Below are 18562 nucleotides of genomic sequence, written 5' to 3' on the forward strand. Positions count from 1 at the left end.
AAACAACAGAGATTGATTTTCTCACCTTTGAGTTCTAGAAGCCAAATGTTTGAAATCCAAGATATAGACAGGATTGTGCTTCCTCCAGAGGCTCTTAAAGGAAAACTTTCCTTGCCTCTTCCAGCTTCTGGTGACCGTTGGTATTTTTTGGCTTGTGGCTGCATCTCTCCCTGTTCCATATTCATGTTACCTTCATGACACTGCGTGTGTTTGCCTCTCAAAACTCCCTCTCTTTAATGATACACATGATTGCATTTAGGAGCCACCTCCATAATCCAGGATAAGTGTCTGTTTTCAAGGTCCGTAACTTAATCACATCTTTTGTCATATAAAATAATATTTGCATGTTTCTGGGATTTGGATGTGAGCATATCTTTGGGACCTGCATTCAACTTACTACACTCAATAATAGAAATTAGTTAAGATTTCCTTGTTGAAAAACTGATTTTTTAAATATACAATCCTTGAAATAAGATTGATAATTTTGATAAGGGGAGAAATTCTCTCGTTAATTAAAATCTAATTACACTTACTTTCTTTTTCATAAGCTAGGTTAGTTATTTGATATATTGTGCCATTTTTACATACGAAGTGTCTTGATAAAATGTGTTCACTTGATATAGATGAACAGTTTACTTACATTGTTTTTTGACTTTTTCTATTAAAGTCTTTTATGGTGCATATCTTCAAAATACTTTGTTTTAAGTTAATTTAAAATCAACCACTATCTGAAAAAAGGAACTTATTTGACACTTGTAGATGGGCAGAGTAAATATGAGTGATGATGAGAAGGAAGGCTTTGCTTCATGAGCAGCTGCAGAGGTTAACAGTGGATGGAAACTTACTTTATGTTGCCATAGCCTTTCCCAGCCAGAGATATGGGCTATGTTAGAGCGTGGGTGGAGAGTGGGGGAAATACATCCAGACTCTTAGATACTAAGCCTGTATAGAAGTAGGGAACTAGGCCTTGTCCGTTTTTTCAGAGCTTTGATAATAAAATAAAACTTCTCTAACATTAATGTCAGAAGTTAAAATTTCAGGTAAAACAGTACAAATACGCAAAGCAACTTACAGTTTTAATGGTTATCTTTAAAAAACTGAGATTTGGGCAGGGAGGGGTTGCTTTTTTGTCTTTGATTTTTCTCAAATAGTATAAAAAAGGAAAGCAGAGTTTGATTTTAGGCCAGCACACACAGACGCTGTATGATAGTAAAGACCAATCGTACTGTTTGATAAGATGATTGTTTTCAGATTGCTAAATCTTTATTCAGAAGTTCTGGATTGTAGCTGGAATTCTTTACCAGTTTCTATATTAAGCAAAGCTGTTTTCACGGGGAAAAAAATGGGTTTAACTTTGTTTTTAGAACATACTTTTGAAACACAGTTTCAACTGAATTAGAGGTGTATGGTTTTCAAATCTATGCCTTTAGTAGAACATTTTTGTATGTAGAAAAGTAAGAGAAACTTTCCTTACTGTTTTCTTTGAAAATCTCATTTCAGAGTTAATCTAAAAGGTTAATTCTCTCATCTGTTTGGGATGTTAACATTTTTTCTAATGGTTGATTTAAAATATTTATGATTTTATTATTCAATTACATGAATAGCATAGTTGCCTTTAGCAGAAATTAGGTTGCAGTTGTGGTGAACCCAAAACTAGTCAAATGGGCAGAAAATAGAAGATATTTCTTAAACGACAGTCTGCAAGTATGCCATGTAACTTCAAGAGATTAGGGATTGTTTGATTATTGTCTTACAAAAAGGAGTATTGCCAGCTAATATTTCAGAGGGATGTGCAGGATGGCCAGTAGTGCTGTTTGCTTGCACGATGGGAGCCCCCAAAATATACATTGCTTAATTTAATGTTTTTGTTTATTTTTATATAGTTGTTCCACTGTATACTTAAGCACTAATCTAATATGAATTATTTTTATAACATTTATGATCTAATATTTCAGAGGAACTCCAGAGTAAAAATTAAATTCAATAATACACTTTCAACCAATGAGACTATAGTTCATAAAACATCTTTGTGCATTGTTATTTACATTTCTTCAGCTGGGTATACTGCTCTGTATTAGCTGGTAAAGTCTGTGTTGAGGATACATGTTTCAGTTAAGCAAATATTTCAAAATCACACTTAAAATTAGTTATTTTTATGGTTATGATATTTTATAAATTTTTCAAGAGTTCGCATATTTTATATCGAAATACAACCGTGCCAAATACCTTATTACTGCTTGGTAATTTGACAGCTTTATTTAAAAGAAAATCACCATGAACTTAATGGTGAGAAACTTAACAGGAAAATTACTTTAAAATCATAATTACTTTTTGTATGTTTTGGCACACACTTACTTGAATGTTTGTGTGACCCAAATTCTTCTGAGCTGTACATAGGATGTGATGGTCAGAATACTCATTGATCCACATTTATTATGGTTAACTTTTAAAATGTTCAGATTTTTCTTCTTTAGATTCTTATAAATTCATTTACTTAAAAATTCTTTCTATCTGTCTATCCATCCATCCATCCAACCATCTATCAGTCATCATCTCCCCCTCTAAATATCTTTGCCTTGGATAATTGAGATTAAAAGGAATAGGAGCACCCTTCTGTTTCCTATGACTATGGCGTAGCTATTAGTGTAAAAATCCTGCCTTTCAGTTTTGTGGGGCTGAATATTTTTTGAATTCTAGCATTAAAGCACAAACAGTAGAAATTGCTTTTTAACATTTGAATTGAAAATGTGAAACAGATGAACAAATGAACAAAACAGAAACAAACTCATAGATATAGAGAGCAAACTGGTAGTTGCCAGAGGGGAGAGGTGGTGGGAGGATGAGTGGAAAAAGGATAGGGGATTAAGAAGTACAAACTTCCAATTATCAAGTAAGTCACAGGGACGTAAAGTACAGCATAGAATAGAGTCAGTAATGTAATAACTACGTGCAATGACAGATGGTTACTAGACTTATTGCGGTGATCACTTTGTAAAGTATATAAATGTTGAATCACTGTGTCATACACCTTAAATTAACATAATATCGTATGTCAACTATAGTTAAAAATAAATTTAAAAAATAATTCAAAAGGAAAAATATATGGATAATCATTATTCTCTGTTCTCACTTTTTCTTAATGAATGGAGTTGAGAGTTTAAAAGCTGTACTTAATATTCTATTTTTGGGCTGAAAAACTTCATGCAGAGTCATATGCAAAACAAGTAATATAACCTGACTCCCACCAGAGTCTCTACACATGTAAAATGTTTTTTAGGTATAAATGTAACTTATACCTAACAAATTGTATTACCGCCTTGGGTGCCTTAGTGGGGACATTTTCTTTGTTCTTTAAAAGACCTTTAACGTTTTTGCAATTTTTTATAGTTAAAAATACATGATTTGTTTGGAAATACATTAGTATTTTCCATCTTATAAATAATACATTGTATTTCTGGGTTGTGTTTTTCACGATTTTTGATGGAAAGAGTCAGTATTTCAGTATGTCAAGATTCTTATAATGTTAATATCAGCTTTTAACTGTTGAACTTAGGAAATACGCACAACTAGATTTGACTAGTTATAAATCTTTAATATTATTTTAAGAAATGACGTCATCATGGGAATTCTTAAGAATTTCTGGATATTGTTTTTATTCTGTTTTCATCGAATGTGAATACCACCATAGGTTTTTTTGGTGACTTTTCCTTTATTTGAAAATAATTTTTTGATTTATATCTTATTTGAATTATTTAGCTAATTATAGTAGCTAACATAATTCTGTTAAGAGACTACCTTGTATTAAGAGACTAAATGCAATTAAGAATTTCTTGGTGGTTTTCTTGTCTTTATGGTATTACATTGTTTTTTAAAAAGCATTTTCTTGGGAAAAACAAGTCAAGGAAATGATTTTCATGCTAATCTTATCAGTGTGCTTTATGACCATGAGGAGATCCTTCAAAGTATTTGAACAGTTTTTAGAGTGAAGGACAAATTAAAATGTGTTCCTTGTGCCTTTACATTACTCGTTTTGTGAATATTAAATATTACCTAGAAGGAGGGAAATCTGTAAAGTTATCTAGATATTATATCTATAGCAGAGTACTTCTTATTACTCCTGTTTGCCCAGTGCCATGGAAAGTTATTGCCACATCCTGAGCAGACTTGAGCAGGAGAAGCTCAGATTTATAACATACCCATAAAGAATGATCTTCTGAACTACCGTAGTATCAAAGAGAAAGCTGTCATTTTCAGAGAATGCTTATTATTTTTAAAATTACAGAAAACTTTATATTCTCTTCATTATTAATTTTAGAATAATACTTAGATTCCCAATATTTTTTCCCAATATGGTTGCAGATTTTACATATCAACAATCTTAGACTTATTATTTAAATGTTTAATTTGCATTAAGAGAAATTAATATTAAGACATTAAGAAAAAAGCTGGAGAGGTGACTATCATTCAGATATTAGGAAATAAAGATTTAAAGTTTAATAAGATGTTTAGTTTTATTTAATAATATTTTTAATAATCTTAATATTTCCTGGAAATGAGGAATAAATGAATTTACTTCAGGAGCAGTTAACATATTTTCAGAAGTGACCATTTGGCTGTCTTGATCTACTCGAGAGTAGTTGTCCTCGATGTGTTTTCTGTATTTGGCTCTCCCTAAAAATAAATATTTTTCTTAAGTGATTTTGTAAACTGTCCTGCCCTTCCTTTCTATTTAACATTCCCTTCAAATAGACCCAGTGTTCTGGTGGAGCAGTGTCTCAGCATCTGGTACAGTGGAGGAAAATGCCATAAATAGCATATGTGTAATGGCCTGGTAGACATTCAATATTAGCTCTTCTGTCTTTTATACTCACAGATTCTAGGATAGAGTCATAGCAGAAGTGGTCTCTTTTCAGTCATGTATGATATTCAGTGCCTAAATTAGATGATTTTTTGAAATTGAGTTATTTTTTAAATTGAAATTTGTTACCTGCATTTTATATACAGTCATCTGGATATATTTTTTTGGTTGGAATAAAAAGTATATTTGTCACAGTAATAAATCTAGAGGAGTATTAAGATCTTTAAGTAACAGTTAACATTGAAGAATTGTTAAAAGGACCCCTTTAATAATAAATTTATTAATTGGATCTTAAAATTTAAATAGTAAAACTTTAAAAAATCCTATCATTATGAATAATTATAGAAATAATTATATAAATAATCTTATATATGTATATTTCAGTTATGGTTATTGAAAAGGCCTCGAAAATATGTGTCTGAAAAATTAAAATGTATAGAATAATAAAATCTTTTAAACTGGCTTTTTAGGAAGGAATTTGTACTAATAGAGCCTATACCTTGTGGATAGTGGAATGTCAGTTTTGAAAACTTGTGAAAATTGATTAGTTAGTAAGTTGAGTGAACTCAGGCTTCTGTTGCTAAGACTACCTCTGCATGATAGTTTGATCTTCAAAGTGAAGTCTTAATTAAAGGGAGTTGGTGAAGAAAGATCCTGTTTTTCAGAACCTTTTGTTCCTTGCTTTATCCTTCCTTTTTAGCTTCCTATCTTCGACTGTATATTTCTTTATATTCTGCATTTCAGTCAATCTGTAATTCCTGCTAGGTCCAAACACACCAGGAACTTTTATGACCTTTGGTTTATGTATTCTTTGGCTCCCCAGAGAATTTTGTACCTATCTAATAGCACCTATCACACGTTGCCTTACGTATTTATGGACAAGTCCTTCTTCTCAGAATGGGCAATGGGAAGTCTACCTTATTTGTTTTTCTTTAGCAGATGTTCCATAGTTACAAAATAGAAGTCGATGTACATATCTATACCTTTTTGGTCATTTATTTTAGGAACATTTGCAGCCAGCAGTGCTAATCTTATCCTTGGAGAGCTACATTCTTGCCTATGTAAAAGAATGTTGAATGGCCTCAAACTGTCCTCTTCTCCTTTCTGTTTCCATGCTGGATCTTCACATTTCTCCCTGTCTCACTCCCACAGACTTCACATCAGAGATCCCATGTGTTCTCTTGACCATGGTTGTTATTTGGGTAAATGATTTATTAATTGACCTTCGTGACCTGAGGACCCCCTGCCCCCTTAACTATTACACATATTGCATAGATATCTTTCTCTGCCTTTTTACCCAGGGCCCATGTTTGAAAACTTCAGTGCAGTCTTTGATTTATACTTTTATTTTCTACTTTTGCAATAAACCCTAAGTCACTGTGAAGATGCAGCATGATTGAGGATAGTAGGTAGAATATCTGGTTTGGGGAAAACATGATTAATTTGATGTGGGGCATGTTAAGTTCAAGAGACTGATGGGTGAAATGTAGGTCTGGAATTCTGAAAAAGCATAGAAGCAGAATATTAGAAATTAGACATCAACTTCCTAAAAGTGGTGATTGAATGAGCACAAGAGCATTTGATCCCAGAGGTAGTGAATATAGAGAGTAGGGAGTAGGGAATGTTTATTTTCAGCGAGAAAAGAAAGAAAACAGAAAGATGGGAAGAGAATCCAGAGAATGCTGTGTCATAGAAGCAAACGAAGGAAATCATTTCAAAGATATTCTAGTCTGTGAATGTATCTTCAGTGGTCAGAAAGAATGAAGAAATCTTTGGGGGCTTTTGAACAAGCAGGTTTTGTAAAATCATTAAAGATAGATATTGTCAAGTGCTATGTGGGAGGCGAGAAAGTGGTGGCAATAAGTAGATTATACTTTGAAGTTCAGCTATGAAGAGAAGTGCAAGGATCATAGCTTGATGAGATGGCAGGATCAAGGGAGGCTCTATTTTTCATTTTTGTGTTTTATTTTATTATATTAGATTGTTTGGTTAGTTTTTAGGCCAGGGAAACAATGGAGAGAAAGAGATTGGATGTGTGGTAATTGGAGGGGAGGTCCAAGAGATGATGGGTGAATAGGCTCAGGCAAAAGTATAATTTTGGCACAGAGGAAGTATACCTCTCTCCTGAGATGGGAGTAAAGCAAGAGATAGAGAAGATACAGAAAATGCTTGAAGAAGGATCTCTCATTGCTCTGTTGGACAGCTTCAGTTTGCTGAGTATATGTGTAATTTGGGTCCCCAAAGATATAAGTAGGGGCGGGAGTTGACAGAAAGAATGATGAAGAAATAATGACTGAAATGTTTTCATATTGGGCGAAAACTAAAAATCTACACATTTAAGAACTCAACAAAGCCCAAACACAGGAAGCCTGAAGAAACTAAACCACAGCACATTATAATAAAATTGCTCAAAACTAGAGTTAAAGAGACAATCTTAAAAGCAGCCAGAAAAAAAAAAAAGCAAGGGAGAAGACAGTGAAGCAATATCTTTAAAGTACTGTAAGAAAAAATCTGTGAACATAGAATTCTATATCCAGCAAAAATGTCTTTTCAAAATGAAGGAGAAATAGACTTTTTCAGAAATATGAAAGCTGAAAGAATTCATAACCAGCAGATACACATAACAAGAAATGTTAAAAGGAAATTCTTTTGATACCAGATGGAAATATGGATCTATACAAAGAGACAGAAAGCACTAGAAATTGTAACTATATGAGTAAATATGTAAGATTTTTTCTTATTATTTAAATCTCTTTAAAAACTAATCGAACACATTTCAGTGCCCTTCTTTCCATAATTGATCAAATAGACAGAAAATCGAATGACAGTATCAAACAACTTGATATGATTAATAGTTACAGAACACTCCAACAACAGTAGAATGCATATTTTTTTCAAGTGCACATGGAATATGCACTAAGAAGGGTTTCGTGAACACAGTGTAATTAATTTGGAAATCATAAATAGGAATCTATAAAATCCTCAAACATTTAGAAATCAAAAGGAAGATTATAAAGTATTTAGATTTGAATGAAAATAAAAAAACACTTCAAAAGTTTTGAGGTGCAGTGCAAGGGGGACATGTATACTATTAAACATCAATATTAGAAAAGAAAATTCTTAAATTAGTGACCTTAATTTTTACTTTAAGAAACTAGAAAAGGAACAAATTAAACTCCAAGAAAGTAGATGAAAGGAAATAAAGATTGGATAGAAATCAGTGAAACGTGAAAGAGAAAAACGAGAGAAAATCAGTAAAACCAATGCTTAATTCTTCAAAAATATCATTTATGATAAATATCTCGCTAGACTAATCAGGAAAAAAAAGTTTAAAATAATATAATTAACGAGAGGTGATATTACAGATTCTCACGGATATTAAGTAATAAAATATGAACAACTATTTCCTAATAAATTCAGACACTTAGGTGAAATGGACAAATTCTTTAGAAGATAAGACCTTTCAAAGCTCACTCAAGGATAATCAGAATAGCCTTATATCTTTCAAAGAAACTGAATTTTTAGTTAAAAACCTGCCCCAAAAGAAAACTCTAGGTACACAGTGAATTCTAGGGCAACTGGTGAATACCTCCAAACATTTCAGGATGAAATAATGCAAACTCTACACAATCTCTATAAGAAAATTGAGGAAGGAATACTTTCTAATTCTATTAAGATCAGCATTACCTGAAACAATACCAGAGATCAATTCATTATCCCTCATGATCATAGATGCAAAAATTTTAACCAAAACTTTAACAAAAGAATCCAAAAATATATTTTAAAAATAATATGACCACATAGGCTTTATCCCAAGAATACAAGTTTTACCACTTGAAAATCTAACAGAGCAATGAATGTACTGTATTAACATACTGAACAAGAAAAGCCACATGATCATCTTAATAGATGCAGAAAAAATATTAGAAGAAAATTCAAAATTCATTCATAATAAAAATTTGCAGCAATCTAGGAATAGAAGAGAACTTCGTCATACAAAGGGAAGCTACAAAAAACAAAACTTATAGCTAAAATCATACTTAATGCTGAAAGACTGAATTCTTTTTACCTAGTAACAGAAACAAGGGAGTCCACTTTTATCTCTTCTCATCAGTATTGTACTCGAGGTTCTAACCGGTGCCCTAATTAGGGCAAGAAAAGAAGATAAATAGCAAGAAAAGATTGGATAGAAAAAAGTAACTTCATAGATGACGTACTCATTTATGAAGAAAAGCCAATGTGATGTACAAAATAGCTACTAGAACTAACACATGAATTTAGAAAGATTACAGAATACAAGATCAGTGTACAACAATCAGTTGTATTTCTATATACTAAGAATGAAAAATAGAAATCAAAGTTTCATAAAAGCATAAAAGCATCAAAAAAATGAAATTCTTAGAAATATATCTGACAAAAAATGTGAAGACCTAAACAATGAAAGCTATAAAACACTGTTGAGAGAAATTCAAGACCTATATAGACGGAGAGTTTACTTTGTTCACTGGTCAGAAAACTCAACATTAAGATGTTCTCTTCAAGTTGATCTGTAGATTCAACACAGTCCCAAAGAAAATCTTTGCAGGCTTTTAATTTTTTTTGGTAGAAATTTACAGACTGATTGTAAAATTAATATGAAAATGCTGAGGACCTGGAATAGCCAAAACAGCTTTGAAAAAAGAACAAAGTTGGAGGCCTGATTTCAAATTACAGTAATCAAGACTGTGGTGTTGGCATTAAGATAGATGAGTGGAACAGAATAACAGTATCTAAAAATTGACCCACATAGGTATGAATAACTAACTTGCAACAAAATGCAAAGGATTATCTTTTAAATACCCAGTCCTAGAGCAATTGGATTTCTGGCTACAGAAAATGAACTTAGATTTATCCCTTGCTCCATATACAAAAGTTAAATAGACTTAAATGTAAAATCTAAAACTATAAAACTTCTGTAAGAGACCATAGAAGAAAATCTTAGGACTTTGCATTAAACAAAAATTTCTTAGATAAGACACCAAATCAAGATCTATTTGAAATACAGTTTTAAGAGAATGAAAAGACAAGTCACAGTTGAAGATAAAATGTGCAAAGCATTTATCTGATAAAGGAGACATATGCAGAATATATAAAGAACTCTCAAAACTCAGTAAAAAAGCAACTCAGTATAAAAATGGGTAAAATATTTGAACAGACACTTAAGTGAAGATATATGAATGGCAAATAAGCACATGAAAGTATGATAAATATCTTTAATCATTAGGAAAACGCAAACCAAAACCATAATAAAATACCATCACACACCCATTAATATGACTAAATTGAAAAGATTGCAAGGATATGGAGGAGCCATAGCTCTCTTACACTGCTAGTGGAAATCTAACATGGTATATTCACTTTGGAAAACAGCTTGGCAGTACTTAAAAAGTTAAATATATGTGCGATATCCAGTCATTTTGCTCCTAGATAAATGAAAGCATGTGCTCTTACCAATATGCGTACACATATGTTCACAGCAGCTTTATTTTTAGTAGCCGAACCTGGAAATAAATGTCCATCAACAGGTAAATGGATAAACAAATGACTATATTCATGCAGTAGACTACTATTCAGCAGTGAAAAGAGGTGAACTGCCCATATATGCTGCGTCACGGATGAATCTCAGAATAATTATTCTGAATCAAAGAAGCTAGGTTAAAAAAAAAGTGTACAATTTGATTTCATTTGTGTAAAATTATAGAAAATGTAAACTTCATCTATGGTGATATAAAGATTAATGGATACTTGGAGATGGTAGGAGTAGAAGGAAAGGATTAGAGTAGGGAGACTCTTTCAGAAATGATGAACGTGTTTATTACTTTGATTGTGACAGTGGTTTCAGGTGTGTATACACATGTCAGAACTTATCAAATTGAACATTTTATGTGCTGTTTATTGCATATTAGCCGTACTACAATAAAAATAAAAACTGCCCTTGCTATCTCACCACCACTGCTAACATATCTAAGACTAGTTCCTAAATTTGCTAGATTTTAAGATCTAGGACTCTTGTTAAAAATATTGTGTTCCAGGCTTCAGATCTTTCAGGATAGGACTGGGAAATGTGTGCTTTTAACAAACACTGTATGTGATTGTTCTCATTAGTTAAGCTTGGAAAGCACTTGCCCAGGTTAAATTAATTGCACTTTGTTCATCTGAACCCATTTCCATGTGAGAAAGGGCTGTTAGGTTTCTAGTACACTTTTCTAGTACATAGGACACTTGATTATGCTTTTACTGTGTTCAAATGAGATCATTTAGAATTGGACAAAATATTTTTTCTCAGCATTTATAGTATACTGAGGTCAGCCTTGCTTTCTGATTTCCTGAAGTAACAGAATGGAAATATTTTAATAGACCCAACATTAGTTAACATTGCATAAAAGGTTTTAAAAGAATTTTATTTATATAGTTTTTGACAAGTCACATCAGTATATGTTGTTAGTGAAAAAATGTTTTATATCCTATATTTCAAGAAGGTGGGGAAAAAAGGAATAAGATGAATAGAAGAACATTGTTATTTTCTAAATGTTCTTGAAATGGACATAGCAGCAGCCTTTTATAAAACTCTGGAAAAAACAGCTTGACCTTCTTATTGCCCCCTTTCCAACAGTGTCAAACAAAAGGAAATTATAAAATAAGTCTGTCTAAATTTTAAATGGTTCAGTTATCAGAAGACTAATTTAGAGGGCAAGTTTGCCACAAATCATCTGTGTGCTATTGGTCTTGATTTTTTTTTTTTAAAGAGTTGGTGAGCCAACATGTAATTAATCACTTTTGCTGGCTTATTTAAGGAAATGAAACTGCAGTGTACCCTTTGGTTTTATTGTTCTATTTTGGTGTTTTATTAGCATTTGCAATTTTTAATATGAGAACCTTAGGTGAATGTTCAGTGATGATAATGTGGACGAAACAATGTGAATGAAGTAATTTTAGTTAGCTTATACTTGTACTGTTATAGTACCTGTGTACGCACCAGAGCTCGGATACCACCAGCATTACTGTGAAAGTCCCTAACAGTCTGAAGTTGTTAGAATGTTCCTTCTTTGTCATTGGATGGAGTTACCCCGTGTACAAAGTGGTAGTGTCAACTTGTTCCCAGTTTCTGTTGTTCCTTCCTCCAGAATCTGGTTTGGGTTGATTATCCCTTCTCCACAGCTGCTGCCACAGTCAGTGAATAAGAACAGACACATCTCATCTCATGAAGAAGAGGTGGGAACACCTTTCTAGCCAGTTTCACTTCTTTGGGCTCTGTTCTGTGTAGTGAACTTCCTTCCCTGTGGAAATCTTAAAAATTAAGCATTATGTTTATTTTACTAATCACTGTCAGTATTAAAAGTTCATAGAGAGTAAGGCTTTATGATAGACAAATACCCGTATGTAAGAAAGCAGCTTCCTTTAACTCATTAATTTGACATCATTTTTCCATTTTTAAGTGGAATAGGATGTTCCCCTTAAACCAAGAGGTTTGAGGGAAATTCCAGTAGGCTCTGTCTCTGTGGAGATTTAAAAACTATACATCCATCGCCATCTGTTCCCTGTACCCCTTCCCTCCAAAAAAAAAAAAAAAAAAAAGACACAGGCCGCAAAAGGGTGGTCACTGTTAATGAAAAGGACAGTAAGTTCCCAAAGGCTGAACTCTGGTTTTCATATTTAAGGGAATGCCTTAAAATAAATTGGGAAGTGTTCCCTTCTCCCCTGTTTTCTGAAAGGGTGTGTGTAGGATTGTGTTGTGGACTGAATTGTGGTTGCCCCCCACCCCAGTAGGTTGAAATCCTAACCCCAGCACCTCAGAATGTGACCTTATTTGGAAATAGGGTCATTGCGGATGTAATGTTAAGGTGCGGTCACACTCATTTAGGGCGGACTTTAATTCAATATGACTAGTATCCCTGTAAGAAGAGACACAGACATTCAAGGGGAGAACATCATGTGAAAACTGGCAGAGATTGAAATGTTGTAGCTACAAAAAAAGGAGCACCAAGGATCGCTAGCAAACCACCAGAAGCTGGGAGTACGCAAAGAAGGACGCTCCCTCAAAGGCTTCAGAGGGGCCATAGCCCTGCTGACACCTTGATTTTGAGCTTCTAATCTGCAGAACTATGAAAAAGTAAATTCTGTTGTTTAAGTCACCCACTTTGTGGTACTTTGTTATGGCAGTCCTAGGAAACTAGTACAGATTTGTATTATTTTTTTCAAATTTGATAGAATCCATCCAGTGAAACTGGATATAGAGTTCTTTTTGTGGAAAAATTTTTAATTTTGAACATTTCTTTAATAGATATAGGACTGTAAAGAGTTTCTGTTCTTGTGTCTGCTTTGGTAATTTGTGTATTTCAAGGAATTTGTTCATTTCATCTAAGTTATTAAATTTATGGGCATAAAGTTGTTTGTAATATGTTTTTGATGTCTATAGGATCTGTAGTGATGTTCCCTCTTTCATTCCTAATATTGGTAATTTGCATCTTTCTATTTTCTTTGATCCTTCTAGCTTACTGGTTCTCAACTGGGAACAATTTATCTGCCTCTTGTCCCCCACCCCTCCATCTTCCAGGGACATTCAGCAATATCTGGATTCCTTTCCACTTATCACAACTTGGGGCATCTAGTAGATGGAGGCCAGGGATGATGCTGAACATCCTACAATGCACCAGACAACCTCTTACAACAAAGAATAATCCATCCCACAAATATCAGTAGGGCTGAGGTTGAGAAACCAGTTCGGAGGTTTACAATGTACATCTAATACTTTCAAATTACATTATACAATTTCATGTTTAATATAAGCAGCTTACAATATAATATTTCCACTCATCCCCTTTTCCCCCTTAGTGCTATTGTGGGCATATAGTTTACTCCTCTATATATTATAAACTCTACAATATATTGTTGCTGTTTTTGCTTTAAATAATCTATTAAGGAAATTTTAAAATGAAGAAAAAGTACCTACTTGTTACTCATGTTTTCAGCACTCTTCATTCTTTGTGTAGGTCTAAATTTCCATCTGATTTTTTTTCTTTCCATGTGAAGAACTGCCCTCATGTGTTTTGCAGTGTAGATCTGCTGGTGTAGCTTTGGTTTTTCTAAAAAACTATATTTTGCCTTCATTTTTCAAGTATATTTTCGTTTGATATAGTGTTCTCCATTGACAGTTTTTAAAATATCCTAAAAGATATCGTTCCATTGTTTTCTTGTTTGCATAGATTATGATAAGAAAGAAAGCTCTTCATTAATATAAGACTATCTAAAAAATCTTTTAGATAGTATTCCTGGATTTTATTATTGAAAAATAGTAACTGGACTTTGGGTGGTGAACACACAATAGAATATACAGATGTTCTGCCCCCTGTCCCCCACCCCTCCATCTTCCAGGGACATTCAGCAATATCTGGAGTCCTTTCCACTTATGATAATGATAATGTACACCTGAAAATTATATGATTGTATTAACCAATGTTATCCCAATAAACTTAATTTTAAAAAGAAAAGAAAAATAGTAACTTAAAATTTAATGCATTATGCTTAGGTTTTGTAAACACATGTTTTTGGCTTGTGTTTTTTTCCTTTTTCTTTTTTTTCCCATTTTTTCCTTCTTTACTCCAAAAATGTTTTTTGGAGGCAAGTTACTTCTCTGAGCCTCAGTTTCCTCGCCTGTAAAACCATGCTGCCAATGATTCTCACAGGTTTGTTGTGAAAGTTAAATGAAATAAAGGATGCAAAATGTCTAGAACTTGAAAGGACTCATAGACACAATGCCATGATACACATGTATCCTCCTGTGAGCCTCCTTTCCGACCTCAGGATTTACAAGTGGCAGCAGATCACTTGGATTCCCCACTCTGTCTAAGTCCTTCCTGGCCACATGGCAGCAACTCTGCAGACATATCACCTGCCCTCCACACACTCCCCAGGAGTCCCGGTGTAGCATGATTGAACCATGAGCACTGTTGCCACTGCTTGTGATTTCTACTCCTACCAGTAGTTCACATATTCATTTTAAATAAATCTGATGTTTTACTCAAGCAAGGTTGGAAGATTTATTTTTCAGGAGACTTTCACTTAATTTAAATTATTTGAATATCGTAAAAATCTATGTCATCTTTTATATAATTTGCATATTTCACTTGTTTAGGATGCTCTTCCCTCCAATTAAGCTAAAGTTATATTCATTTCTACTTCTCAATTCATATGAGCTACAGCATTTAAAATAACAAACGTTTATATTAGGAAAATCTATAATCGACAGTTTGCGGTGGTGGGGCTTGTAATCAACAGTAAAAACAATTCAATGGATCTAATTACCTTAGAATATACAGTAATGATATTCACATTAAAAAGATACATTCATTAGAATCCTTTTTTTCTGTTCTAGCAAGATAAACTGAATGTGATTGACTTCTTTTTGTAGATAATATTTTGCCTTACTTAAGAGTTGGTTGATATGCTATTTTTGGTCCATACCTAGCCACAGGCATCAGCACTCTGACAACTGTTTTAAATATCTCCTCTTTATGTTACTGCTTTTCTTCTCAGTGGGCCTTCGGAGTGACACTGTGGGAGCTCATGACTCTGGGCCAAACGCCCTATGTGGACATCGACCCCTTTGAGATGGCTGCATACCTGAAAGATGGTTACCGAATAGCCCAGCCAATCAACTGTCCTGATGAACTGTAAGTTTTCTGAGCTTAAAGACATGAGTTTCATTCCTTTTACGATGTTGGGATAAAAGAAAAAGAAGAGGCATCCATATTCATCCAGAGACTTCCATTTTGAGAATAATGACTCTTTGGACTTGAATTAGACTCTTGTAGAGAACCACAAAGTCAGCCAGACTCATTTACTCTTTAATGCATTTGACATTAGGACTTTTGTAGTGTTTAATCTAAGAGACTAATGTACATAGTGAGAAAACACTGAATGTTATGTGGGTTATTCTGTATAGAATGAGGACCTGATTTTTTACTTAAAGAGCCTTACGGACATACTGAGTTATAAAAAGCCTTTCCTATTGTCACTTGCCTTGCCAGTTGGTGTCAGTTGATACATAAGGAAGATGTTCTAGGCTAGCAAATGAAATAGTTCTGTTTTCTGCTTTCATCACATAGCTAATCTTCCCATATAATAGAGTTGGGGTGGGCAGGAGACTAGTCAGGGGTGATGGAGTACACAGGTGAGTATGGTTTCAGTTCCAGAATCCCTTGAAGGTTTCTACATTGTGGCAAGGTGGCCACTTTCACACTGATTTTACAGTACATCCAGCGTTCTTAGAGCTGAGATAAAGCTTCCTCTTCCTCTAAGTTCTTTCTGTCAGAATTTAAATACAGGAAAACACAGGTATTTACATGAAATCTCTGTATTTGCTGATATATTTTCATATGCTCTCGCAAAGAATTGAAATCCATATGTAAAATCCAGGTAACTTGTTTTAGCTTCTTTTCATTTTAGAATTGCCAACAGATAGTAATATCGATTGATTTTTAATATGTCATCCTCTGCATGCCCACATTTAGACAGAAAACATAACTGGCATCAAATTGACCAAAAGATTAGAAGCACTATATCGTCACTAGCCAAATTTTCCATTTTTGTCACTGCAGATTTGCTGTGATGGCTTGTTGCTGGGCCTTAGATCCGGAGGAGAGGCCCAAGTTTCAGCAGCTGGTACAGTGTCTCACAGAGTTTCATGCAGCCCTGGGAGCCTATGTTTGACTCTCCTCTCACAGTCCCACAGCATCCAGGGAAGGTGCCTGTCAGGGCTCTCTTGGAGCCAGTCACGGACGCTTCACTCTTCACGCAACGCCTGCAGAAGCACATTTGTCTTCCAGAACACCGTGCCTTAGGAATGCTTTAGAATCTGAACTTTTTAAGACAGACTTAATAATGTGGAATATTTTTTAGATGTCAGTTTTATTAGGTTGAACTGAAAGGTTTTTGTAAATTTTTTGGCCAAAAATTTTTAAAAACATAGTTACTTTGGACTTGGGATACATTCTTACAAAATAAATAAACAGTTTTTAAAATTGTTTAAACACAGATGTTCGGAATAGCTATCTGCTTTTTATTTTTTGACTTCATCAAGGTAATGTAGGTGATTCACCTTTAAAGTTTCAAAAATATTTATCACTAGTCTTGGGAATGGTTTGTCTTCAAGATGCATTACTTTTTCTTAGGAAAAGAAAAACAACATAAAAAGACATCTGGTTTGCCTGAGAGGAAAAGGCAATATTGGAGGAAGAAAAGGTAGATTAAAAAAAGAAATTAAAAAAAATACTTATTAGAAATAGAAACTGCCCTTTTGTGAAAAAATCGTTTCTTTCTTTATTTTTATTTTTTAATGAAAAGGAGTTCTGCTTTTTTTATTTGGGGGGAAGTAGGAGCTGAGTTTATTGAAACATCTTAAATTTGGCAGAAATTAACTTTTCCATGAGCCAGAAATGGATTTGGGGCAGGTGAATAGTAAACAATAATAATTTTATTTATTTTTACTCTCTGGAAAAGATGATAATACAATTTCAAAAAGTAAAATCATGTTTCTAAGGTTAAGAATCCCTTTTATTGCACCTAGAATAGTGCTATGCACAGAGTAGGTGCTTGAGTTATTGTGGGTTAAAAAATGTAAACTGGTAAACTTTGTGCTTATCTTCAAGGCTGGCTTAAGTATAAAATTGTTTTTTTAAAACACTTGAAAAATTAAAGGATTTGTTTTACATTATAACTATTGAAAATATTGTTCATAATGAATGATTGTGTCTGGTAAGTCTTTGAATATGCAACAGCTACATACTATGTTTTATTTCAAGAGCGTTTTGCTCAGGCTTCCAGCCCCTAACACAATTACAGCTAACTCTGCTCAACCTCCAGGTTCTAATAAAAAGTTGGAATTATTATTACAAGGAAGTAATAAACCCCTGAAATTTTTCTCCAAAGCCATTAAATTAGGGAATGTATGTATTTATGCTTGGTTATAGTTGGTCTGAGGCATAGTTGAATGGGCCTCCTAAATAGCTAGGTCTGAAGGTGCTGGCCTCTACTCCTGTCCTCACAGGTGTACAAGGGAGGATGTGTAGCAGTTGGAGACTTTTCACTGTTATTAAAGAAGCTTTATAAATCCTGGGAAAATAGCTCACACAGTACATGTTCTGCCACAAGCAGACCAAGAGCATGATGTTTCTATGTACCATTATTAACACTGGTTCTTTGGTTTTATGAAGTACTCAGCCCCCTGAATGGCTGGTCTTTTAAAAGCTCTTTGAACTGTGAGTTATAGATGTTTTTGTTCACAACCTGCAATCTTAGAAGACATTCAGTCACCAATATTATTTAGCACTAACTGAGGTATTATTCTCATAAGAGTGGTTCAACTCTAGCATCCCATCCAACATTCAGTGCATTTTGTGTGTGTGTTCAAGGTAGTGCATTGTTTAGAAATCACAGTTCTATGTATAAGATCAGTTCAAAAGAAAGTACTGATGTTTGACTTCTACCCCAAATTAGCAAGTAGTAAGAGGGACTCTCAGCTGGGATGTGTGGTGTCTTTAACCTTATCTTTTTGTGTTTGTAAGCTGTTTTATTTATGTATATTTGTTTTAATAGCTGGCTTAAGAATTTAAATAAGAGTTTTCTTGCCGAACTACTTAGAGTCATTGACATGGGAAGAAAAGAGCG

At 33.7% G+C, this 18562-nt stretch overlaps 1 protein-coding gene across 2 annotated transcripts in view; it reads left to right on the top strand.

Annotated features, from left to right (window-relative positions):
- The window catches only part of RYK (receptor-like tyrosine kinase), a 62490-nt gene extending 44700 nt beyond the window's left edge, over nt 1-17790 (top strand). The window contains exons 14-15 of one of the 2 annotated variants that reach the window (XM_025043643.1): nt 15431-15567; nt 16495-17790. In XM_025043643.1, the coding sequence (XP_024899411.1) occupies nt 15431-15567; nt 16495-16606 (249 nt within the window). In that variant the 3' untranslated portion in view covers nt 16607-17790. The remainder of the gene's footprint in view (nt 1-15430; nt 15568-16494) is intronic. The other variant, XM_025043642.1, reaches the window with a different exon arrangement.
- The last annotated feature ends 772 nt before the right edge of the window (nt 17791-18562 follow it).

The sequence above is a fragment of the Pteropus alecto genome, unplaced genomic scaffold, assembly GCF_000325575.1.
Source record: "Pteropus alecto unplaced genomic scaffold, ASM32557v1 scaffold92, whole genome shotgun sequence".
Taxonomy (NCBI): domain Eukaryota; kingdom Metazoa; phylum Chordata; class Mammalia; order Chiroptera; family Pteropodidae; genus Pteropus; species Pteropus alecto.